The sequence below is a fragment of the Bos mutus genome, chromosome 9 (assembly GCF_027580195.1).
Source record: "Bos mutus isolate GX-2022 chromosome 9, NWIPB_WYAK_1.1, whole genome shotgun sequence".
In the NCBI taxonomy this organism is placed as follows: Eukaryota; Metazoa; Chordata; class Mammalia; order Artiodactyla; family Bovidae; genus Bos; species Bos mutus.
This window is the reverse complement of record NC_091625.1, coordinates 87,624,376-87,650,096: the sequence shown is the minus strand read 5'-3', so window position 1 is coordinate 87,650,096 and position 25,721 is coordinate 87,624,376. Positions and strand designations below refer to the sequence as shown.

Genomic DNA, 25,721 nt, shown 5'->3' with positions numbered 1-25,721 from the left:
GAGCACCGAAGAATTGATGCTTTTGAACTGTGGTGTTGGAGAATACTCTTGAGAGTCCCTTGGACTGCAAGGAGATCCAACCAGTCCATTCTGAAGGAGATCAGCCCTGGGATTTCTTTGGAAGGAATGATGCTAAAGCTGAAACTCCAGTACTTTGGCCACCTCATGTGAAGAGTTGACTCATTGGAAAAGACTCTGATGCTGGGAGGGATTGGGGGCAGGAGGAGAAGGGGACGACAGAGGATGAGATGGCTGGATGGCATGACTGACTCGATGGATGTGAGTCTGAGTGAACTCCGGGAGTTGCTGATGGACGGGGAGGCCTGGCGTGCTGCGATTCATGGTGTCGCAAAGAGTCGGACACGACTGAGCAACTGAACTGAACCCCTTAAGAGACTGAAAACCTACATGGACTTACCCATCCTGAAATATACAACGTTTAGTCAACTATGAAACCCAGCCAATGTCAGCTGGAACTTTAGGCCTGTGTTTGGTTAGCAGTCCCACCTGAAAGTCAAGATGGTTCTTCCTGAGCCATTCTCACCTACACCATGGCTCTGAGCCTGGTGCTACAGCTCAATTAGGAAGGCTCTGTACTTTCACAAGCTTCCAAGAAAATGACAATTTGGGAGAGAACAGTGAGGGCTAATTTTAAAAATTCAGTTAAACTACTGCAGCACCAAAATTTAACTCCAAAGTCTTATAAGAACTGTTAGCTCTTGATTTTTAGAACATCTCAACAAAACCCCAGAAAAATCTCAAACCATGTATTATTCAAAATAGTCACAGTATTTCTCATGCTTTTTTCTTCATCACAGTTCTTCTTCCTTTTCTTAATCAAGTCCTTAATCAATTTACCTCTTAAGACCCTCTATAAGCCCTATCACTTCTATAGATCCTTTTCTAACTTATTTCTCTGAAGTCTTATATACTAGTATGCACCATAATATTTAGCTGTTGCTTGTATATGTATATATGCATTCGTTCACACAATCTTGTGTTGGTAGCTGTTTTATCTAAGCTGGTTTATTATTCCATCTACTCCGCCACAGAACAATCCCCACTGAAATCAAAACATAGTTCTGGATAGAAATTGGTCTCAAGAACTACTTGATTACTCAGAATTTTTGGACAGCCTCTGTTCATTCTAAATATGTTAAACATAAAGGTGCCTTCCTTAAGACTATACCACTAAGACTGGAAAGGCAGCCAAGAATTCAGGTTTAGCAGGAAAAGGAGCAGCAGAACGACAGGTGTTAGTAAAATGCTATGTAAACACATATATTTTATACAACTTATAATGGGCACAATTTATCTTCAGATAATAGAAAGCTGACCATTTATAAATTTGGAATAAAAAGTATCTCATAAGTAGACAATTTTCTGTGACTAGTGTGTGTGTCTTTTTGGTCTCAGCTTGACATTCTAAGAAAGTCTATAACTTGCCTGATGCTAACAAGAAGGTGAGACAAGCTTTCAGAGCAATAGGCTGTCATGAAATAGAGTCCCTTAGTCAGACATATAGGAAATAGCCAGCTCAAGATGACACCTCTAGCCTAGAAAACTTAGTAGAAGTCAGCAGGATCAACATTCTTCCTCTTTCTTAGTTCAGGCATTAACAGTCCTTATAGACCAAGTACATTATCAGTATTCTACAAGCCCAGGTTTATTTCTTTTTTGTAAGTTTAGAAGGGAAAATTCTTGTCATTACAGACAAAAATTTGAAGTGATTCTTATTGATAGAAGTATGAAATAGAATATTTTCAAGGCAGGATTAAAATCGATGCTTCTAATGTTGCTTGGGTGTAGAGAACAAAATGTTATTTTGCCTTTCTTACTTTATACAAGGAGGAAAATTCCTCAAACCTTTATGGAGTCTTCTCCCACGTAAAATATCACCCAAAAAAAAAAAAAAAATTGTGTGTGTGGTGGGTGGGAAGGGAACCCAAAGCTTCTTTGGTCTCTAAGACTGTCAGGAGGAAGGCCTGATGGGACAAGATGGCCAGCATGCGCTCCAAAAGGTGGGAGGGACTAGACCTGGTTGGGTGACTTATAGGCGGAAGTGTGGCCCGGCCCGGGGCCTGTAGACCCCGGCTAGAGAGTTCAATAAAGGTGCTGGAGAGTTTCAGCAGGTGAATAGGGCGTTCCTCCTTCCGCACAACACCGAGAGCAAGCTCCTGGCAAAGTGGCAAGGCCCATACGGAGAAGTCTGGAGAATCGGTCCATTCGATTATGACGTCCTGTGCCCAGATAAACAAGAGAGAGAAAAGGAGTCATCATGTCAACTGATTGAAAGCCTGGTGGGCACAGGAAGTGGTCTCGATCCACCCAGATGGAAGAGTCCTCAGGTCTGAGAGGAGGCGGGCCCTAGGGACATACTCCCGCCAGCCAGCAGGGGGAGACACCATTCTCAGAAGGTGACTCTGGAGAGATCTCTTTCTTAGAGAGAATGTTGATGGTAGCCCACCACGTGGAGAAAGGGCCCAGACACAGAGTTGAAAAATAAAAAGATCCTACAGGAGCCCAGGAAGACACCAGTAGGCAAAACAAAAAGAACAAACCAAAAGTGGGGAAAAAAGCAAAAGAAAACCCCAAAAGGAAATCTACTTAATATTTAAAAGGTGGGTAAACGTGAAAGTGAAGTCACTCAGTCGTGTCCGACTCTTTGTGACCCCATGGACTGTAGCCCACCAGGCTCCTCCCTCCATGGGATTCTCCAGGCAAGAGTACTGGAGTGGGTTGCCATTTCCTTCTCCAGGGGATCTTCCTGACCCAGGGATCAAACCCTGGTCTCCTGCCTTCCAGGCAGATGTTTTAACCTCTGAGCCAGCAGGGAAGCCCTAGGATAATAAGGACTATTCAAAGTTGTACTGAGTTCTCATGATTCAGTATTGAGACCTGGCTTCTACCAGGGTTAGAACTTTGTATGGTTAATGGATGGTCCATATTCCAAACAATGTGCCTCAAGCAATTACCTCTTTTTAAAGGACAATGTGCTGGCCTAATCAATCTATTCTCAAGTGAAACCTCACTATGGTATTTGCTCTCATTCTGAGGTGCCGTAGCCTGGATTCAGTCAGTGGTTGCATTGCCAATACGCCACTTATGCTCTAAAACAGTCTGCCTGCAGCTGGAATTCAGTCACTTGTTCTACATGTAATAACAAACCAGTTTAGCAACACTAGAGTTAGAAAAGGGACGTGAATTAATTCAAGCATGTTATTGCAAAGAGAAAAATATATGCGATCCAGCCTTTATCATATTTGTATAAACATCACTTTTAACCTTTATTTTACTTAAAAAGAAGAACAAGTCAAAGAGTTTGTAAAATCCTTCAGGTCACATTTCCAGGGCTTAACATCCCTAAATGTTAAGAAATCTTACTGTATGAAAATTCTTAAACATTCCCAAACTTAAAAATTTTTTTCCCTACAGATTTTGGTCATGCAACTTGTTGAGTTCACTTAGGACTCAGATACCTGCTTCTTATTCTCTGGTTCCCACATAAGAAAGCAGTCCCAAAGACAGGAAGTCAGTGGCATCAAGCTGGCCGGATGAGCCATGTTGCCATCAAGCCAATTAACAAGACATGCCCAGATAGTGAGCCATCTGGTTTTTACTTCTAGTTGGAGAACTGTCTCCTCTCACTTGATACAGAGGCAGTTCTTAGTCAGAAGTTCTATGGCAGGGATTCCTAAAAGAGGATGGAAAGTCCACAGTTTACAAAACTCAGATTCCTGAGCCTAACCCCAGAAATCTCTGAATCTGGAGGTGAAAAACTCCTCAGGTGACAGCACCCTCAGGTTTTTTTCTTTCCATGGCAATCCTGAGCTTTATTCACATAGATGCCCGGCTTCCATGAAGAACCCTGTGTAATTTAGCCAGGGGATATGTATATTTTTTTCCATGTCCTGAGGCAAGCAGGATTTTAGTTCCCTGACCAGGGATTGGATTTGGGATCCTGTGGTAAGAGTGTCAAGTCCTAACCACAGGACCACCAGGGAATTCCCTGTACTTCTTTATAATTGAGAAAAAGGCAAACATGATTATCTCTTTCTTTCAACCCTAATGGTACCAATATCACACCTGTGATCCTGGTTTAGTTCTGCCCCCAAAGGAGGCTTGACTAAAAGAATTAAATTCCTTGGAAGCATACCTAAGAATACCAAATGACATAGTATCAGATGGATTATAGCAGCTATTAAAAAAAAAAGTAACAAATGAAAAACAGCTGGGTTAGTATGAACAGTTTTTTAAAAACTGCAGAAGGGACTCCTTTTTGTCTTTGTTAGGATGAGTAGGCATTATTGTTGGGATTCTGGAGCAAAAAGCAATCCTATTCCGTGTGTGTCCAAACTTTAAACTCTTCACTCCGCTACCCAGCCACTCCTTCTAACACACTGATGCACAGGGAAAAAGCTGTAGATGCCACCAGTGAAACTGAAGGCTATTTTTCAACCTCAGATTAAATTAGACAAAGCTGCTTCAAACAGTATATCTGGAGTGATGACGTCACAGACACCAGGAAACCCTCCAGACCCACTGGTGTGATGGGGTGGGTGCTTCGTCTGCGTGTCAGTGAGCCTGTGGTCTCGCTGTGAGAATGAACATCGGGGTGGCAGCATCCTCACAGTGCTAGGGGCATTTAGAACCTAAGCGCGACTCTCTGCCGGTCCTCGGAAAGAGAAGGGCTGCTTGGGACCTACCGATGGCGGGCCCGCCCTGCCTCTTCTCTTCTAGGATGGCCGCCAGGTCCTTGGACGCGGGCTTCTGCGGCTGGCTACTGAGCGTCTGTTCCAGCTCTGGGTTTTTCACTTTTAGCAGCTGATTTGCCTTCTTGATCTTCTGACTGTACTGCCTGGCCATCAGGAAAACCCTGCTCCTGGTCTTGTCTACATTGTCCAGCCCGGGCTCAGGGTTCTCTAGGTCCGCTGGGGACAGGCTGCCGCCGGCCACATCATAGGGACTCTCTGCGGGCGGCAGGTCACTGGCCAGCGACAGCCGGTGGAGACTCAGGCAGGAGCTGTCTTTGGAGGCTGGGGCTCGGTCCAGGGCGCAGGGGGCTGGCCCGGGCCTGTCTGCTGGCGGCGCGAGGAGAGCCCGGCCCGCGGCCAGCGAGAGCGGGGAGCGCGCGCTCAGCTCCGGGGCACTGCCCGCCAGCGGCCGCTCCTGCACGTCATCTTTGCTAACCGGAAACGCGGCCAGGAGCCGGTTTCTGGCTTTGACTTCGTTTTTCTTGATGTAATTTTCCAAGTCATTCCAGATTTCATCTACTTCTTCAGACAGTTTATCAGAGATGGACCGATCCGCTAGGGCCAAGTTGCAGCCGAAGGAGTTATAGAGCAAACTCAGATAATCGTTATCAGAGGAGCCTGGCGGGTAGGGCGCCTCGTCCTCACTGAACTGGAGGCTGTCCTGGGAAGCAGAGGCCCGCAGACTATCACAGCACCCCAAGTCGGCCTCCAAGCCCAGGAAGGTGCTCCTTGCAGAACGCTTCGGGCTGCTGCCCTTGAAGTCCCGGGAGGGCGCCTCCGGGAGCGCAATGGTGTCATAGACATTCTCCTCCATCACCTGGAGGTCGTGCATGCTTTGGTTCCAGGCCTCCCCGGCCGGGAGGGCTCCATCTCTCCTGGGGTGCAATGTGCTCTCCTCCTCAGGCCCCGCTGGCTTCTTGGAGAAGGCCAGCTCTGGGGTGCTCTTGGGGCGAACAGAGTCCCTGACTGGTTTCTGGGGACTGACTTCAGCGTCTTCGCGTTTAGCAACCATCAGTTTCAAGTCCTCGTAACTTATGTTGTCATAGACATGGTCTATGTCATCTATAGTCAACTCTATAGAGGACCCGTAGGGAGTTGTCCCGTCCTGCCCCTCTGTTTTAGGGTCACCCTGCAGTTCCCTCCGGGAGCTGTACTGAGAACCACCACTGTCCCTAGTTCTTATGTCAGGGGGACACGTGTTGCTCTCGCCAGCACTGCTGGCCCGCCGCACAATCCTGTGGCCAGAGCTGGAGGTCTCGGAGGACTCGATTTGTCCCATGTGCCAACTGCAAGGTCGACTAGAAGTACCATCTTCACACAGCTGGGCTGAGTTCAGATCCGAGGAGGAGAAGGATGGCAGGAACATCTGATAGTCGTCTTCATCCTCCTCGTTCTCCTGCGACCTTCGGCTGGGAAACAGGGCTTGGCGGATCTGGTGGTCGGTCCAGATGTTTCTGACAGCCCCACCCCCACGAAGCACGCTCAGGATGGTCGAACTGCTTGGCTGACTGTTCCGCTGGGCAGGAGAGGGCCCTGCTGAAGTCAACTGGGGAGACCCTTCCTCTCTGGAAACCTGAGGATGAGAGAAACATACCGATTGAATTACCCCCGACAGGTCACGTAATTCAGAATAGTCTCCTGTATTTACACATTGTCTTTCCCCCTAGACGTGATATTCTTAAAGAAAATCATCAGGACACATGGTTGATTTTTAACTGAATTGAAATCACATTGAATATTTTGCAGTAGGGGCAGAAAGGACAGGAACTGATGTTTACTGAGAAATAGGCTCAGCTATCGGAGAAGGCGATGGCACCCCACTCCAGTACTCTTGCCTGGAAAATCCCATGGACCAAGGAGCCTGGTGGGCTGCAGTCCATGGGGTCGCTAAGAGTCGGACATGACTGAGCGACTTCACTTTGACTTTTCACTTTCATGCATTGGAGAAGGAAATGGCAACCCACTCCAATGTTCTTGCCTGGAGAATCCCAGGGACGGGGGAGCCTGGTGGGCTGCCGTCTATGGGGTCGCACAGAGTTGGACACGACTGAAGCGACATAGCAGCAGCAGCAGGCTCAGCTATTTGAAGACGTTCTCCAAACTGCATGTTCATAATCACTCTTTGAAGTGGATATGATTGTACCAGTTTCAGTGGTAAAGAATCCGCCTGCAAAGCAGGAGTTGCAGGAGATGCAGGTTCAATCCCTGGGTCAGGAAGATTCTCTGGAGCAGGGCATGGCAACCCACTCCAGTATTCTTGCCTGGAGAATCCCATGGACAGAGGAGCCTGGTGGGCTACAGTCATAGGGTCGCAAAGAGGTGGACATGACTGAAGCAACGTAGCAAACAGGCACGCACGTACCAGTTTCACAGTAAGCACATTTAGGCTCTTAGGGTTCAGTAACTTAACTCTCCCTCGTCAGTGGAAAGGCTAGGATGCAAACCCAGGTCACCTTACCCCACTGCAGGGAATCAGCTAAATACAGAAAACTGTCAGATACTTCAAATCATTTTGATATGCTCTTGGAAAATAACATTATACAAATGAACATATATAGGTGTCAAGGGCCATGGTATCTGGTTTCTTTTTGGGGCTTGATCCTTAGCAGTCTCATCCTGGTTATTGGTGTACCAGAAACACCTCTGTCAGTGATCTGACTATGTCCTTTGAGAGTTTCTTTTAAATCTCTGAAACTGCATGACCCTGACTTGCACTGCCTTGGTTTATAGATTCTAGGCAAAAGAGCCTTTGTTTCAGGAAGTTAATTTAATCCACTATTGAACTAATGAAATTTTTACTTTCTTTCAGAATACACTTAATTAATATTTAGATGTCTGTTAGGAAGTAAGTACGAGTGACACTAATGACTTTTAATCAGAGAGAACAATGAGTCTCTAATAACTTGGAACCTTTCCTGATGGAGCTCAACTGTGCATGCAGGGAGCAGACTGCCCTCTGATATCCTCTGTGGGTATTGGGATTAGCTTCAAAGAGTTGAAAGGGTTAGGACAGGTTCAACCTAATTATTACCAGCGACATATTTTCTGGTCAAAACACTAGCATAACCTATTGGAAATGTCAAATTAACAAGAACTTTTCATCACTGATCAATGAAACTGGGATACCTATTACCTTGATATTCAGTTCAGTTCAGTGGCTCAGTCGTGTCTGACTCTTTGCGACTCCATGGACTGCAGCACGCCAGGCTTCCCTGTCCATCACCAACTCTTGAAGCTTACTCAAACTCATGTCCATTGAATTGGTGATGTCATCTAACCATCTCATCCTCTGTCATCCCCTTCTCTTCCCGCCCTCAATCTTTCCCAGCATCAGGGTCTTTTCCAATGAGTTAGTTCTTCGAATCAGTTTACCAAAATATTGGAGCTTCAGCTTCAGCATCAGTCCTTCCAGTGAACATTCAGGACTGATTTCCTTTAGGATGGACTGGCTGGATCTCCTTATAGTTCAAGGGACTCTCACAAGTCTTCTCCAACACCACAGTTCAAAAGCATCAATTCTTCGGTGCTCAGCTTTGTTCATAGTCCAACTCTCACATCCATACATGACCATTGGAAAAACCATAGCTTTGACTAGATGGACCTTTGCTGACAAAGTCATGCCTCTGCTTTTTAATATGCTGTCTAGGTTGGTCATAGCTTTTCTTCCAAGGAGCAAGTGTCTTAATTTCATGGCTGCAATCACCATCTGCAGTGATTTTGGAGCCCCCAAAAATGAAGTCTGTCACTGTTTCCACTGTTTTGCCATCTATTTCCCATGAAGTGATGGGACTGGATGCCATGATCTTCGTTTTCTGAATGTTGAGCTTTAAGACACTTTCACTTTCATCAATAGGCTTTTTAGTTCCTCTTCACTTTCTGCCATAAGGGTGGTGTCATCTGCATATCTGAGGTTATTGATATTTCTCCTGGCAATCTTGTTTCCAGCTTGTGCTTCATCCAGCCTGGCATTTCTCATGATATACTCTGGCATATAAGTTAAATAGCAGGGTGACAATATACAGCCTCGACATACTCCTTTCCCGATTGGAACCAGTCTGTTTTTCTATGTCCAATTCAGCTATTGCTTCTTGACCTGCATATAGATTTCTCAGGAGGCAAGTCAGGTGGGCTGGTATTCCCATCTCTTTCAGAATTTTCCACAGTTTGTTGTGATCCACACAGTCAAAGGCTTGGGTGTAGTCAATAAAGCAGAAGTAGATGTTTTTCTGGAACTCTCTTGCTTTTTCTGTGATCCAGTGGATGTTGGCAATTTGATCTCTGGCTCCTCTGATGGGATAAATCCAGCTTGAACATCTAGAAGTTCATGGTTCATGTACTGTTGAAGCCTGGCTTGGAGAATTTTGAGCATTACTTTGCTAGCGTGTGAGATGAGTGCAATTGTGCGGTAGTTTGAACATTCTTTGGCATTGCCTTTCTCTGAGATTGGAATGAAACCTGACCTTTTCCAGTCCTGTGGCCACTGCTGAGTTTTCCAAATTTGCTAGCATATTGAGTGCAGCACTTTCACAACATCATCTTTTAGGATTTGATATAGCTCAACTGGAATTCTATCACCTCCACTAGCTTTGTTCATAGTGATGCTTCCTAAGGCCCACTTGACTTCGCATTCCAGGATGTCTGGCTCTAGGTGAGTGATCACACCATCGTGGTTATCTGGGTCATGAAGATCTTTTTTTGTATAATTCTGTGTATTCTTGCCACCTCTTCTTAATATCTTCTGCTTCTATTAGGTCCATACCATTTCTGTCCTTTATTGTGCCCATCTTTGCATAAAATGTTCCCTTGATATCTCTAATTTTCTTGAAGAGATATCTGGTTTTTCCCATTCTATTGTTTTCCTCTATTTCTTTGCATTGATCGCTGAGGAAGGCTTTCTTATCTCTCCCTCTATTCTTTGGAACTCTGCATTCAAATGAGTCTATCTTTCCTTTTCTCCTTTGTCTTTTCGCTTCTCTTCTTTTCTCAGCTATTTGTAAGTCCTCCTCAGACAACCATTTTGCCTTTTTGCATTTCTTTTTCTTGGGGATGGTCTCTATCACTGCCTCCTGTACAATGTCATGAACCTCCATCCATAGTTCTTCAGGCACTCTGTCTATCAGATCTAATCCCTTGAATCTATTTGTCATTTTCACTGTATAATTGTAATGGATTTGATTTAGGTAAAACCTGAATGATCTAGTGGTTTTCCCTACCTTCTTCAATTTAAGTCTGAATTTTATAATACGGAATTCATGATCTGAGCCACAGTCAACTCCTGGTCTTGTTTTTGCTGACTGTATGGAGCTTCTCCATTTTTGGCTGCAAAGAATATAATCAATCTGATTTCGGTGTTGACCATCTGATGATGTCCATGTGCAGTCTTCTCTTGTGTTGTTGGAAGAGGGTGTTTACTATGACCAGTGTATTCTCTTGGCAAAACTGTTAGCCTTTGACTTGCTTCATTTTGTACTCCAAGGCCAAATTTGCCTGTTACTCCAGGTATATCTTGACTTTCGACTTTTGCTTTCCAGTCTTCTATAATGAAAAGGACATCTTTTTTGGGTGTTAGTTCTAGAAGGTTTTGTGGGTCTTCATAGAACTGTTCAACTTCAGCTTCTTCAGCATTACTGGCTGGAACATAGACTTGGATTACTGTGATACTGAATGACTTGCCTTGGAAATGAATAGAGATAATTCTGTCATTTTTGAGATTGCATCCAAATACTGCATTTCAGACTCTTTTGTTGACTATGATAGCTACTCCATTTCTTTTAAGGTATTTTTGCCCACAGTAGTGGATATAATGGTTATCTGAGTTAAATTCATCCATTCCAGTCCATTTTAGTTCACTGATTCCTAAAATGTTGATATTCACTTTTGCCACCTCCTGTTTGACCATTTCCAATATGCCTTGATTCATGGACCTAATATCTCAGGTTCCTATGCATATTGCTCTTTACAGCATCAGACTTTACTTCCATCACCAATTAAATCCACAACTGGGTGTTGTTTTTGCTTTGGCTCTGTCTCTTCATTCTTTCTGGAGTTATTTCTCCACTAATCTCCAGTAGCATATTGGGCAACTACCGACCTGGGGAGTTCATCTTTCAGTGTCCTATCTTTTTGCCTTTTCATTCTGTTCATGGGATTCTCAAGACAGGAATACTAATGTGGTTTGCCATTCACTTCTCCAGTGGACCACGTTTTATCAGAACTCTCCACCATGACCCGTCCATCTTGGGTGGCCCTACATGGCATGGCTCATAGTTTCACTGAGTTAAACAAGGCTGTGGTCCATGTGATCAGTTTGGTTAATTTTCTATGACTGTGGTTTTCATTCTGTCTGCCCTCTGACGGATAAGGACAAGAGGCTTATGGAAGCTTGGAATATCCACCTACTAATATTCTGTCTGCCTATGGAAGCTTGGAGTATTCACCTACTAATATGTCTGTCTGCCTACCAACCTGCCTGTCTGTCTATCAGCGAGGGCAAGAATATAATTTTATCCTGAATGTTATTTTTCTATTAAAGATTTAACAATAAAAAGTCTTATTAGTCATTTAATACTTTGTTCACTTTTTTCCAAATAGTAAAACTGTGGCCACTTGAGGACTAGGAATAAACAAATACACGCACATATGGACGTGTTCAGTTCAGTTCAGTGGCTCAGTCGTGTCCGACTGTTTGCAATCCCATGAGTAGCAGCACGCCAGGCCTCCCTGTCCATCACCAACTCCCGGAGTTCACTCAGACTCACGTCCATTAAGTCAGTGATGCCATCCAGCCATCTCATCCTCTGTCGTCCCCTTCTCCTCCTGCCCCCAATCCCTCCCAGCATCAGAGTCTTTTCCAATGAGTCAACTCTTTGCATGAGGTGGCCAAAGTACTGGAGTTTCAGCTTTAGCATCATTCCTTCCAAAGAAATCCCAGGGCTGATCTCCTTCAGGATGGACTGGTTGGATCTCCTTGCAGTCCAAGGGACTCTCAAGAGTCTTGTCCAACACCACAGTTCAAAAGCACCAATTCTTCGGCGCTTAGCCTTCTTCACAGTCCAACTCTCACATCCATACATGATCACAGGAAAAACCATAGCCTTGACTAGACGGACCTTTGTCATGTCTCTGCTTTTCAATATGCTATCTAGGTTGGTCATAACTTTCCTTCCAAGGAGTAAGCATCTTTTAATTTCATGGCTGCAATCACCATCTGCAGTGATTTTGGAGCCCCAAAAAATAAAGTCTGACACTGTTTCCACTGTTTCCCCATCTATTTCCCATGAAGTGATGGGACCGGATGCCATGATCTTCCTTTTCTGAATGTTGAGCTTTAAGCCAACTTTTTCACTCTCCACTTTCACTTTCATCAAGAGGCTTTTGAGTTCCTCTTCACTTTCTGCCATAAGGGTGGTATCATATGCATATCTGAGGTGATTGATATTTCTCCCGGCAATCTTGATTCCAGCTTGTGCTTCTTCCAGCCCAGCGTTTCTCATGATGTACTCTGCATAGAAGTTAAATAAGCAGGGTGACAATATATAGCCTTGATGTACTCCTTTTTCTATTTGGAACCAGTCTGTTGTTCCATGTCCAGTTCTAACTGTTGCTTCCTGACCTGCATACAGATTTCTCAAGAGGCAGGTCAGGTGGTCTGGTATTCCCATCTCTTTCAGAATTTTCCACAGTTTATTGTGATCCACACAGTCAAAGGCTTTGGCATAGTCAATAAAGCAGAAGTAGATGTTTTTCTGGAACTCTCTTGCTTTTTCCATGATCCAGCAGATGTTGGCAATTTGATCTCTGGTTCCTCTGCCTTTTCTAAAGCCAGCTTGGACATCCTCAGTTTACATGTGAGCTAAATCTCTTTCCTTCTCTACACACACACACACACACACACACACACACACACACACCGACACAGCTTTGGAATGGACATTCTGTGTATATTCTGGGAGAAAGGTTAATCTCTTTATCTCTTGAGTCTTTTTCTGCATTTAATATACATTCATTTTTGTTAGGAGATGGAATTTTACCACTAGGAAAAAAGCATATTGGTGCTTTCTTTCTTTCTTGTCTTCAGGTTTCATAAGGTTTAGTTAGTCTCCATATAGAGACTTGGTTTGATCATTATCATGAAAAGTTTCCAAGAAGCTCCTGAGATTGTATCTCTAGGACTAATAGAGCGATTCCCCTCCCTGGTACTAAGCCAGGCTTGCTCTGTGATCATAGTTTGGCTGCCTCGCACAGCCACCTTCTGCTGTTTGCTTATGAAAACAAAGTGCATTAAAAAAACAATCAAAATCTCTTATGTCATATTTCAGGACAGTGATTCAATTCATGTTAATAAACTTGCAAAAGTTTCCAAACAGAAATATGCACTACCTGAAAAAAATCCACCTGCCCCAATTTTAAGCAAATCATTTAAACATAAGACTATCGATTTTTAGATGTTTAGACATCCTGACTGAAAGATCCATCATTTATTAACACGGTCACTCTGGCCCTGTGCCAAGGAGTGGGGCAGGCGGAGTCGTGGGGGAGATTTTCACAGCCACATCGTTACAAAACAGAAAGCAAGAAGCCAAGATCGGTTCTCTAAGAATTGTTAGTTAAGCCAATCTATCCGTAGGCATTTCGGACATGGTTCCCTCTGGTCAGGATACAGTATTTATTGTTCGTAGGTAATAAATGTGAATATACATCTTCCAATAAAACATACCATTTTTATTCCCCCTTCTTCTAACCTTTCATTGGAGGAAGAACAATCAAAACTTGATATAGTGAAGTTTTATTATACCACATATGATCACACCTCTCATACCAGCAGCAGGACTGCATTCTTAGAAGGGGATCTTTGTGATTAAAGGCTGATGCTTTGAAAAAGGAGCAAATACTCGGGATGCAAGACCCTTGGTCTAAAATGCACACAGGCACAGGGCAACATGGAGTGGACCACAGCCTGTGCTGGTGTTACATCCTAAGGTATCTTTACAGCTTCTGAGCAGAGAGGTGGGGCAGAAGGATGAAGAAATCATCGCCTTGGTTCTGAGAGATGAAGCTGGGGGTGGGGAGGTGGGGCAAGGGTTTAGAAGGAAGAGGCCTAACTTAAATCTACTTCAACATGTAATTGTTAACACTTGGAAGATAAACTGGAGGTTAGATTTTTAAGGAGAAATTAGGTATAAAGGCTGCCTAAAGTAAACATTTCAAAATAAGGAATGTAATAACACTTACCTTTTGAATGTCTTGTGCTGTTTCTGAAAAACAAAAGATTTAAAACATTTTAAAGTCTGAGGATTAAAAATGTATCTCATACATATCTAACCACTGATTTTATAGAACTTTTAAACTTATTGTTAATCACTGAAACCCAGTGAAACCCAGTTTCAAGGCTCTTTTGACCTAATTTTCAGAAAATACCACTCAGTTACCCAAGTTACATATCCTGTACTATAACAACTTGACATACATCTGAGTGTTAAGTACCTTCCTTAATCCCTGAGAGAGCAATGGACTAATTCATATTAAGTTTCAAAAGCTTTCCCTCAAAATATATATAACCTGAAAAAATACACATGAAAATCATTTAAACATAAGATTATATTTGTTAATTTTGAAACATTTTATCGGTTGTAACAGAAAGCTATAGCATTGATCAAAAGGGTCACCTTGGCTCTGTGCTAAGGACGGTGCAAGAGGAATTGTGGGGTGAGACTTACTAGCCACATCCTCATAGATATCCTTATGATACCCTGATAATCTGTGTCTCATCTTTATATGTTAATTACAGAAGCATGTAAAGTAAAAAGTGATTGAACTCTGTCCACAAATTCTACCCCACAGAGGCAACCCCAATCAAAAAAGTTTGATGTTCATCTTTCCAGGTCCTGTTCCCACCCCGCCCCCCATCCCAGTCTTCTGTTTATATAATAAGGGTACAATATGCAACACTGCATTTCCTGCTAAATATATGTGCACAAGCCTGTCAGTGGACAGATATGTACATCATTCTTTTTAACAGCTGCAGAATATTCCATGTAGTGCTCTGGGATTTATAACTTTTCAAATCATTTTTCACTAGATGGATATATTTATTACGTGGTATCCTGTTAAAAAGAACACAAATACTCATAAATGTGTGAACCCTGGGTGAGTATGTCTATACAGGAAGTGTACATTGTGAAACATATACAAGTGGAAAATATGAAACTGTTGGTTCAAGGGAAAATGCACATTTAAAATTTAAGTGGGCATTAACAAATTTTCCTCCAAAATCACTGCAGAAATTTATACACCAATAGCTTCAGAGTGCCTGTTTTTCTCTTCTTTTGGCCAAGCCCACAGCTCTCTCACCTCTGTTTATCTCATGTATATGTATGATTTTCTGATTACTAATGTGAGTGACCATTTGTAAATTTTATTGGCAGTTTGTGTTTCTGCCAGATTATATTATCTGCCTTCGGAATACAAGTCCTTTGTCTTTTTTATTAATGGGATTTCTTACATTAATATTCACAAGCATTAATCTTTTTATGTCCACTGTTATCTATACTACAAACATTTTACGTCATTCAGCTTTACATTTTATAATGGGACAGTATTACTTACAGACATTAATCAAACCTGCTAATCTGTAATTGATCTTGTGTTGATTTTTCTGTATATTGTGTGACTTTGTGGATATCAACAGGAATGAAAAAAAAAGTGATCTAGGACTTACCGCTGGTCTTCAAAACTTTATGTGATCTTGAGGAAGGTTCTGGGAGGAAAAATAAGGCCAGCATCATTTGTCAAACCAAATCAAGATTTTTTTCTTTATAAGTAATTATTATCGTTCAGTCACTAAGTCGTATCCAACTCTTTGTGACCCCACAGACTGCAGCACACCAGGTTCCTCTGTCCTCTGCTATCTCCCGGAGTTAGCTCAAATTCATGTCCATTGAGTCAGAGATGCTAGCTACCCATCTCATCCTCTGCCACCCAAATTCACCTAAATCCTGATTGCTTAGAGATACTTGGCAAGACATTCACTCTATCAAAACTGTAGGATGAACACTAAGCTATGCAATCTGGAGTCACCTAACAGAAAACCAACCCAACCCATAGTAGCACAATGTTCTCAGCTTTAAGTACCACCCTCTTCCAACAACACAAGAGAAGACTCTACACATGGACATCATCAGATGGTCAACACCAAAATCAGATTGATTATATTCTTTGCAGCCAAAGCTGGAGAAGCTCTATACAGTCAGCAAAAACAAGACCAGGAGCTGACTGTGGCTCAGATCATGAACTCCTTATTGCCAAATTCAGACTGAAATTGAAGAAAGTAGGGAAAACCACTAGACCATTCAGGTATGACCTAAATCAAATCCCTTATGATTATACAGTGGAAGTGAGAAATAGATTTAAGGGCCTAGATCTGATAGAGTGCCTGATGAACTATGGATGGAGGTTCATGACATTGTACAGGAGACAGGGATCAAGACCATCCCCATGGAAAAGAAATGCAAAAAGCAAAATGGCTGTCTGGGGAGACCTTACAAATAGCTGTGAAAAGAAGAGAAGTGAAAAGCAAAGGAGAGAAGGAAAGATATAAGCATCTGAATGCAGAGTTCCAAAGAATAGCAAGAAGAGATAAGAAAGCCTTCCTCAGCAATCAATGCAAAGAAAGAGGAAAACAACAGAATGGGAAAGACTAGAGATCTCTTCAAGAAAATTAGAGATACCAAGGGAACATTTCATGCAAAGATGGGCACAATAAAGGACAGAAATGGTATGGACCCAACAGAAGCAGAAGATATTAAGAAGAGGTGGCAAGAATACACAGAAGAACTGTACCAAAAAGATCTTCATGACCAAGATAATCACGATGGTGTGATCACTGACCTAGAGCCAGACATCCTGGAATGTGAAGTCAAGTGGGCCTTAGAAAGCATCACTACGAACAAAGCTAGCAGAGGTGATGGAATTCCAGCTGAGCTATTTCAAATCCTAAAAGATGATGCTGTGAAAGTGCTGCACTCAATATGCCAGCAAATTTGGAAAACTCAGCAGTGGCCACAGGACTGGAAAAGGTCAGTTTTCATTCCAATCCCAAAGAAAGGCAATGCCAAAGAATGCTCAAATTACCGCACAATTGCACTCATCTCACATGCTAGTAAAGTAATGCTCAAAATTCTCCAAGCCAGGCTTCAGCAATACGTGAAGTGTGAACTTTCAGATGTTCAAGCTGGTTTTAGAAAAGGCAGAGGAACCAGAGATCAAATTGCCAACATCTGGTGGATCATGGAAAAAGCAAGAGAGTTCAAGAAAAACATCTACTTCTGCTTTATTGACTATGCCAAAGCCTTTGACTGTGTGGATCACAACAAACTGTGGAAAATTCTGAAAGAGATGGGAATACCAGACCACCTGACCTGCCCCTTGAGAAACTTGTATGCAGGTCAGGAAGCAACAGTTAGAACTGGACATGGAACAACAGACTGGTTCCAAATAGGAAAAGGAGTATGTCAAGGCTGTATATTGTCACCCTGCTTATTTAACTTCTATGCAGAGTACATCATGAGAAACGCTGGGCTGGAAGAAGCACAAGCTGGAATCAAGATTGCCGGGAGAAATATCAATCACCTCAGATATGCATATGATACCACCCTTATGGCAGAAAGTGAAGAGGAACTAAGAGCCTCTTGATAAAAGTGAAAGAGGAGAGTGAAAAAGTTGGCCTAAAGCTCAACATTCAGAAAACGAAAATCATGGCATCTGGTCCCATCACTTCATAGGAAATAGATGGGGAAACAGTGGAAACAATGTCAGACTTTATTTTTCTGGGCTCCAAAATCACTGCAGATGGTGACTGCAGCCATGAAATTAAAAGACGCTTACTCCTTGGAAGGAAAGTTATGACCAACCTAGATAGCATATTGAAAAGCAGAGACATTACTTTGCCAACAAAGGTCCGTGTAGTCAAGGCTATGGTTTTTCCAGTGGTCATGTATGGATGTGAGAGTTGGACTGTAAAGAAAGCTGAGTGCCGAAGAATTGATGCTTTTGAACTGTGGTGTTGGAGAAGACTCTTGAGAGTCCCCGGGACTGCAAGGAGATCCAACCAGTCCATTCTAAAGGAGATCAGTCCTGGGTGTTCTTTGGAAGGAATGACGCTAAAGCTGAAACTCCAGTACTTTGGGCACCTCATGCGAAGAGTTGACTCATTGGAAAAGACTCTGATGCTGGGAGGGATTGGGAGGAGGAGGAGAAGGGACAAAGGATGAGATGGCTGGATGGCATCACCGACTCGATGGACGTGAGTTTGAGCGAACTCTGAGAGTTGGTGATGGACAGGGAGGCCTGGCGTGCTGCAGTTCATGGGGTTGCAAAGAGTCGGACACAACTGAGAGACTGAACTGAACTGATAAGAGGATTATGTTCAGTCTCCTTCTGGCAGAGCCCTATGCCAAGCCTCAGACCTCACACGCCAACTGTCCATCTGACATGTCCCCAGCATGACCACAGAACCAGCAAACTCAGCATATCCCAGTCTCAGCTCACCAGTCTCCCCCACAGCTGCTCCTCCATCTGTATTTCTTGTTTGTCATTCACATTATCTTCCCTACTTAGTGACCAGGACATGATTTTAAGTTTTTCCCATTTTTATCCATCACAATCTTGCAGGATCCTATTGATGTTCCACCCCAGTTACCCCTATTTTATTCCAAACCTTTAGCATCTCTCACACAGACTAGAGGAACAGTCTCCTGCCCAGTGTCCCTGCCTACTTCATTTTCCACCTCGAGCCAGAATTCTCTTTTTAAAAGGAAAACATCTCATTGCTTAAAATCCTTCCATTCTTGCAAGATCAAGTTCTTGCAAGCTTGAACTTGCAAGTTCTTCCTGACCTACTTGGCCTTTCATAATCAGGCCCTGATTTGCAACTCTAGTCACATCTCCTTCCATTTACCTTGCTCACCTGCACCTCCAGCCTACCTTGCAGGCAGGGCCAAACAAGTGGCAATTGCTGTCTGATCCAAGGTGTGCCGGCTGAAGTCTCAGGGCCTTTGCAATGTGTTGTCCCCATACCATCAGGCTCTGCAGATTCTACCTGGGGTCCTGGTCCTCTGCTCTGTGTGGTCTTCTGTCGTTCCTAGAGGGCTCAGCTCTCTGTCTCCCCCGCTTTTCAAAACTTCCATTCAACTTCTACAAACTCCATTGTATGAACTGCTATTTGTTCAACCTTTTTTGACTCTCCCACTAGGCTACAAACTCCTTGCAAGCAGAAATCATGGGCATTATTTTTACATTTTCTTAGCACAGTGTAGGAAATCAGGAACTTAGTAAATGCTGGCTTAAATAAAGAAAAATCTGAGGGCTAAGGGGATACCACAAGAAGTCTAGTTTAGCAGATGTGTATTAAAATTTTAGATTTGAAGTAGTTTTGGTATATGTCATTTACAGGATATAATTTTTCACCAGTGCCAGTAAGTAGGATTTAAATACCTGCATGCCAATGGTAAAATACTATACAAAGTGAACTTAGTTAATTGACATGTTTTATAGTAACTGAAAAATTGAGAGTTAAGTAGAAAGACTTTTAGAACCAAAGCTTGAGAGCCTCAAAGATAATCAAACTCGTGATGTGTTCAAAAACCAGAAAGAAAATACCTTTTGTCTAACTGAAAGGGACTTTCATTACTAGTGCCCCCAAATTATTTAATTTTGATTATATCTGATTATATTTTATTTACCAGATTTCCTTCTCAGCCGATATGGAGCAGAGCCATTTCGAGAGCCACAAGTCTCTCCCTCGGGACTGTAACAGAAGCCTGGGTAATCTGTAAAGAACCACAGATGTCTATAAGAATGCAGTGTTCCATGCTGATCCAGTTCGATATATGGCAAAACCCACCACAATACTGTAAAGTAATTAGCCTCCAATTAAAATAAATACGTCAAAAAAAAAAAAAGAAGAATGCTCTGTTCCGTGACTTTTCAGAAAACAGGTAGGACTCGTCCTGGGTATCTGTGGATTTTTTTTCATCAGACATGGTAGAATTCCTCCTTCCATAACCGGGGTTGAACATGCATCTCAAGGCTTTGTGGTTACTGCGGGACCCGCAGGAATGTGTTAGCAAGGTAAACCACATTCCTCACTTCCACCCTCCCACAACCCGAGGCACTCACTTGTATTCTAACTATTACTTTTTTCACTCTCTGGCAGAAAGAGCTACAACCTTTGGCTTTCCCCTTCCTAAAAAGTTAGTTCAAATGTGTAAGGTGTGGTAACGTCTGGCACCCATTCAGACTCACCAGCAACTCTGAGACCCACAGAGGTCAGACAATTCCATTAGAAGATAAAAATAAGGCCCCTGAGAAACTGCAGCAAAGGGTCACATCAGAGACCCTGTCAAGGTACAGCTGCCTGGAGAATTCCATCTGGGGAGCAATTTCAAGAGGCATTTCTGCCTGGCATGGTGGTGGAGGGTGCCAAGCCCTTCCTGACCTCGTGGAAGATGCCCTCCATGTTTTTCTAGACACGCTTTAAATGGTTTAAGTTCTCTTCTCAGAAAAGGAATTTTCATTTCATTTCATCTAAGGGGTACACAGACTTTGGATTAAGAAAATCTGGTCTAAGTCTAAAGCATTGCAGCATATTCAGTGACCATCTGCACCCTGAAGCTTGAGGATAAATAATTTTAGGACATAGCTGTAGACAGGTATTCTTCAAATTGAGGTTAAGCATCTTTAGGTCTGTCTGAAGTGTGAGAAAGGTCTGAGGATTATAAAGACCACATAGACTTCAATGTCAGAGTCAAAGGTATCCAAATGAGGTCATTTGGTCCAGTGCACTGGCCTATCCTGTTCACAGCCAGCTGAGACCAAAGTCAGGGTAATCCTCCTCGGCTGGGATGCGGTGGATATACCTGGCCTGGAAGAGAGGCACAGGACGCCAGTTAGAGGCTTGCCAGCATTCTGTGTGCTCAGAGAATCTTTATTATTTTTCTGTGTTATTTATTTCTTCTTTGTTAGTTATACTCAGATCTCAAGCCTCATATTTTTTTTAAAAAAAGAATGTGTAATTACTATCTGTATAATTTATCTGTAATTTATTTTGAATTTTTTTATATTGGAGTATAACTGGCTAACAATGCTATAGTTTCAGGTGGACAGCACAGCTGCTCGCCTATACACACGTGTCCCTCCCCCCAGCCCGTTCCTATCCAGGCTGCCACACGACACTGAGCAGAGCTCCCCGTGCCATACACAGCGTCCTTGTTGGTGTCAAAGAGCTAACCCAGAGCCTGGCAATAAACAAACAATGTCGTCAAATGTAGCCGCTCATGTTGAACAGCTGTGTGTGCTAAGTCACTTCAGTCCTGTCTGACTCTGTGACCCTATGGACTGTGGCCTGCCAGGCTCCTCCGTCCATGGGATTCTCCAGGCAAGAATATTGGCGTGGGTTGCCATACCCTCCTCCAGGGGATCTTCCTGAGCCAGGGGTCAAACCTGTGTCTCTTATCTCCTGCATTGGTAGGTGTTTGTTTTTTTTTTTTTTTTTTTACCACTACCACCACCTAGGAAGCCCAAACACAGCGTTCCTGGATGGGCTCGAACCACCAACTTTTCAATTAACAGCTGAACTCACTAACCCATGGCACCACAGAGACTGGGACTGAACAGCTGACCCCTCTGGGTCTTCATATGTCTCCATCTTTCCTCCTCATTCTCACACGCCCATCCATGACCTCACCTTCTCTACAGAGTGTCCATTTGTATTATATACATATTGATAAATCAGCTATACGAATATATTGTACAGCACAGGGAATACAGATAATATTTTATAACTACAAATAAAGTAAAATCCTTTAAAACTGTGAATCACTGTTGTATACCTGGGAATGATATACTGAAATTCAACTATGGAAGTGTGTTAGTTGCTCAGCTGTGTCTGACTTTTTGCGACTCCATGGACTGTAGCCTGCCAAGCTCCTCTGTCCATGGGATTCTCCAGGCAAGGATACTGGAGTGGGTTGCCATTCCCTTCTCCAGGGGATCTTCCCGAGCCAGGGATCAAACCTGGGTCTCCCACACTGCAGGCAGATTCTTAACTGTCTAAGCCACCAATCAACTATACCTCCAAAAAAAAAAAAAAAAAAAAAGAATCTCAAAGAGATTTTTACTGAATAAAATAAGTGGCTTCAGAGAACACAGGGCAGTGAGCCCCAGGCTAGCTCTCTGATGGGGTCATCTTGCGTCATTTCCTGGTGGGGTCCAGTGGGCATGCAAGGGGGAATCTCAGTGCTGGTGCTCATTTCTTTATTTCAGTAACGTTTCTTTTCTTTTCCTGCTGGAGATTAACAACCAGCAGGCTAGGAGGAAGAGAGGGTGGTGTTTAAGTGAATTAGTGTTTGTACTTGGGGAAAGATTGCTCAAAAGCAGGAAGTGTTCAGTAAAAGTTTCTGTCAGACTTAGCTGTAAGTCTTTGAAGCTATTGCTTCTTTTTAAAGTCTGTTTAACCTGGGCAGTAACAAGGATGTGGTAAGTGCTTTGAACAGGTCTTATTTTATTGGAAAGATCTCACTTGTATTTTTTCTCTGCCTGCTACGAGAAGTGTAAGACATAGTCACGTGTGTGGGGCAGTTGTAACTTGAAATGTGAGCTGTATCAGGAACCAACACCTATCGAGTTAGTGTGATTCTTACAGATAATCAATATATTTTTTGCTCATGGGGCTGATGTGGGAAATGCATTGTGAGACCTTCATTGTTTTGGTGGTGATGGAGGTGGGGTAAGAGGTGATCCTGGAAGCATAGCTTGCTGTGAGTTGATGTGGAGATGTGATGATGAGCCATTGGCCGGCTCACAGATGAACCAGGAGAAATCAATGGAGAAAGAAGCCAATGGGTTAAAAAGAGAATATACTGTCCAACTGGCTCTGTCTGTTACAACAGTGAATAGAGAGCTGCTACTTTCTTCCAGTTGGGTTTTGACATCTCATAATTGACAACTGACATCTGTAAACCTGAAGATAGAAAATGTGATAGATACAAGTGGACAATGAGATTTCAAATTGTGTAAGAAAACAGAACTTACGAATGGCGTCCATTTCAAGTATTGCTTGCTTGGCCTGAAAGAAAGAAGATGTAGTTATGATTACAAAGACCTGTTTTGTTTGTTCCTTGTTTAAACTACCAATCCCAAGACAGGTTTTACCCCACTGGGATGAGTGGTTTTTGAAAAGTTTTTATAAAACTAAAACTCCTTTCTTTTAGGCACTAATACAGAGTTCAAGGGATGCAAACAGTTGAGCATCCTCGTGTGGGTGGTAGATGCTGTCCCTTTGGTGCCCCGGGGCTAAGCTTACAGCCTCCACCAGGCAAGAAAAAAGGGAAGGAAGAAAGGAGGGAAGGTGGGGGTAGGGGGGAGAAGACAGAGGGAGGAGGAGGAAGGGAAAAGCAGAGGGAAAGAGAGAAAGACACTTTCACCAAAGGATCTGTACCTTGGCTGAGCAGCTTATCATACAGTCTAGATTCCTTCTATGCAACCCTGGTCTATTGAATCCAATCTCAGTCTATGCAATCAAAGTTTCAAGGTACAGAGCCTACACCATCAGCCCTCCTCATATCACGGGGGCATGGTAATTCTTTTGGGCTGAATGCAAAATACTTGCTGGACGGTTCCTATGTTTTCCTCCCTCCAAATATGATGCACTTATCAGCTGACTCTCCCAGCTCCCTGCAGCGTGCCTGCACCACCATCTCTTTTGTGTGCCCTGGAATATCCTGAGGGGGAGAAAGAGCTGCAGTGTGGGAGAGGAGCCCTGGAGGACACGGTCCGTGATCCAACTCTAGCTCTTAACTAGGCAAGTGCTCTCACATTTCTGCATAAGTTCCCTCAACCTGAAGATGGTCAGACAGGACCCACCTTTCATACTTGCTCCTGGTAGCAAATGACAGCCATTTAACCCAGCTAGTTACCATCTACTCCCGCAGGGGACTGACCCTGATAACCTTGACTCTGGCTTCCTCTACATACATCCTTCTCCCCACCTCAACCCTGAGCTTCTGAAGTTTATTGTTTTGAGGCTTCTTTTGGTTATGATTGTTATCATATGTTATCAATGTTTAGGGAACTATAAAAAGATAAGTTAATGGCCTTAACATGAATTATTTTGCCTGAGGATTCAAAGAAGAAAAAAATAAGGTAGGCTTTCTTGCATCTTGAATGTCATTTTCATTTTTCAAGGTAGTGTGACTGAGCCTACAAATATTATGCTAAGAATAACTTACAGAATAATTTTACTTTGTCGCGGTATGTGACATCACAGTAAAAATGTCTAGGCTAAGTGGCAAAAAAAAAAAAAAAAAAACCCTTGATGCAGTCACCTTAATTTTGAGAAAACAAATGTTTATCCTTTTTTATAACACTGATATTTTTACCATACATTTAGAGTTTGAGGTTACTAGTCAAGTTAATTTTAGACACAAATGTTAGCGCAATTTCTGTGAAGGGCATTTGCAGAACCATGTGTATATAGAAAATCCAACAGTTTCGACCTGCACCTTATTCCCAATTAATCTGGACAAAAGTTAGTGTATATGCTACATTTATAGATGGACCATATGGCTAACTTCCAGGAAGTTTCTTGATATTTATAAGCTTGACTTTAAGAACTCAGTATTTTTTTTTCTTGCTTTGACATTTAATAGCAAAAAGTACTATTCCCACATTTTCCACTAGGGGTCAGTCAAGGACCATCACACAATTAAAGGACCAGAAGGAGGTTTTGTTAGTAGAACAATGATACATTTTTGGATATTTTTCCCATTATGCATTTTATTTAATAAGAGTGAATATCTTTTGAAAGCTTTAAGAAAATAATTTAAGAAATAGGCTTGAGAAAAGTGAAAAATTCAAATTAGTAATAATTCTGCTTAAATAAGATAGAAAATTGTCATAACCTTATAGTGGATATAACATAGTAAATAAGACTGCTTTCATTTTACCCGGGAACAATGTAGTTAAGACCATCTTTGGGGCCAGGCAGAACTGGGTTTGAATCTGGACTCAGTCCAGATTGCATAAACTAGTCCTAATTGCATAAACTAGGGCAGTTTACATTCCATCTCTGAGCCTCTGTTTTTATTTCTCTAGAATGGGGAGAACAAGACCTTAAGCAGAAGGCATTTTGCTAAAAGGAAGAAATAAGCATATAAAGTACTCAGCACACTGAATGGTGCTCAAGCATTTGTAGCTGAAAAAATAGATTGTTTACATCCTAAAAGGGTCAGGGACAAAAAAGTACAATTCTACCATGACTCTATTAACCCTTATAAAATATAAAGGGAAAATTGCTTGGAATACACACTCCCTAGTGTGGGAGAAAGAGGAAGTTCTGTAAGCTAGCTCCATTTTGTAATGGCCAATAACTGCCTTTCAGAACCCCTTTGGCAGTTTTGATTTTCGCAGGGACAGGTGAACAACAGGTGGGGCTTATGAATGGCACATGCCATTGCTCAGAAGGGCATTCCAAGAGACGAGGCCAGCAAACAAATGATTAAGTATGAAGACAATGCATTCACCTCTCTGCGTGAGTTACCTGACCCCTTGGAACGCCCTGATGAGCTGAGACTCACGCCTCAGTCAAAGCCCACACCCATGCACATTCATTTCCTGGGCACAGAAGCGCTGCTGACAGCCCCTGAGGACAAGCTTCAAAGACTTTTCAAAAAGTATGCAAGGAGCAAACAGACTTTCTTTCTCAGAAATCTCAGATCGTGTCATTTCCCACCCAGTTCTACCCTCATGAGCATCGTCCCATTTACTGCTCTACTTGCCTCCTCCCTGCCCCAGCACAGACCCCTTCCCCGGAAGCGTGGATCTTCGTATCCTTTAGGACATCTAACCTTTCCCTTCACTCTAGAACAGCAAGCAACGCATAATCACAGCCGCCCCCAGAGCCTATCATCACCC

The 25,721-nt window shown here is 42.9% G+C and overlaps 1 protein-coding gene across 5 annotated transcripts in view; it reads right to left on the bottom strand.

Annotated features, from left to right (window-relative positions):
* PLEKHG1 (pleckstrin homology and RhoGEF domain containing G1) overlaps positions 1–25,721 on the bottom strand; it is a 249,046-nt gene that overhangs the window by 6,127 nt on the left and 217,198 nt on the right. For all 5 annotated transcript variants that reach the window (XM_070376861.1, XM_070376859.1, XM_070376858.1 and 2 more), the window contains 5 exons: positions 22,842–22,875; positions 19,493–19,579; positions 15,472–15,510; positions 13,986–14,008; positions 4,707–6,327 (listed from right to left, as the gene is read on the bottom strand). In XM_070376861.1, coding sequence (XP_070232962.1) covers positions 4,707–6,327; positions 13,986–14,008; positions 15,472–15,510; positions 19,493–19,579; positions 22,842–22,875 — 1,804 coding nt within the window. The remainder of the gene's footprint in view (positions 1–4,706; positions 6,328–13,985; positions 14,009–15,471; positions 15,511–19,492; positions 19,580–22,841; positions 22,876–25,721) is intronic.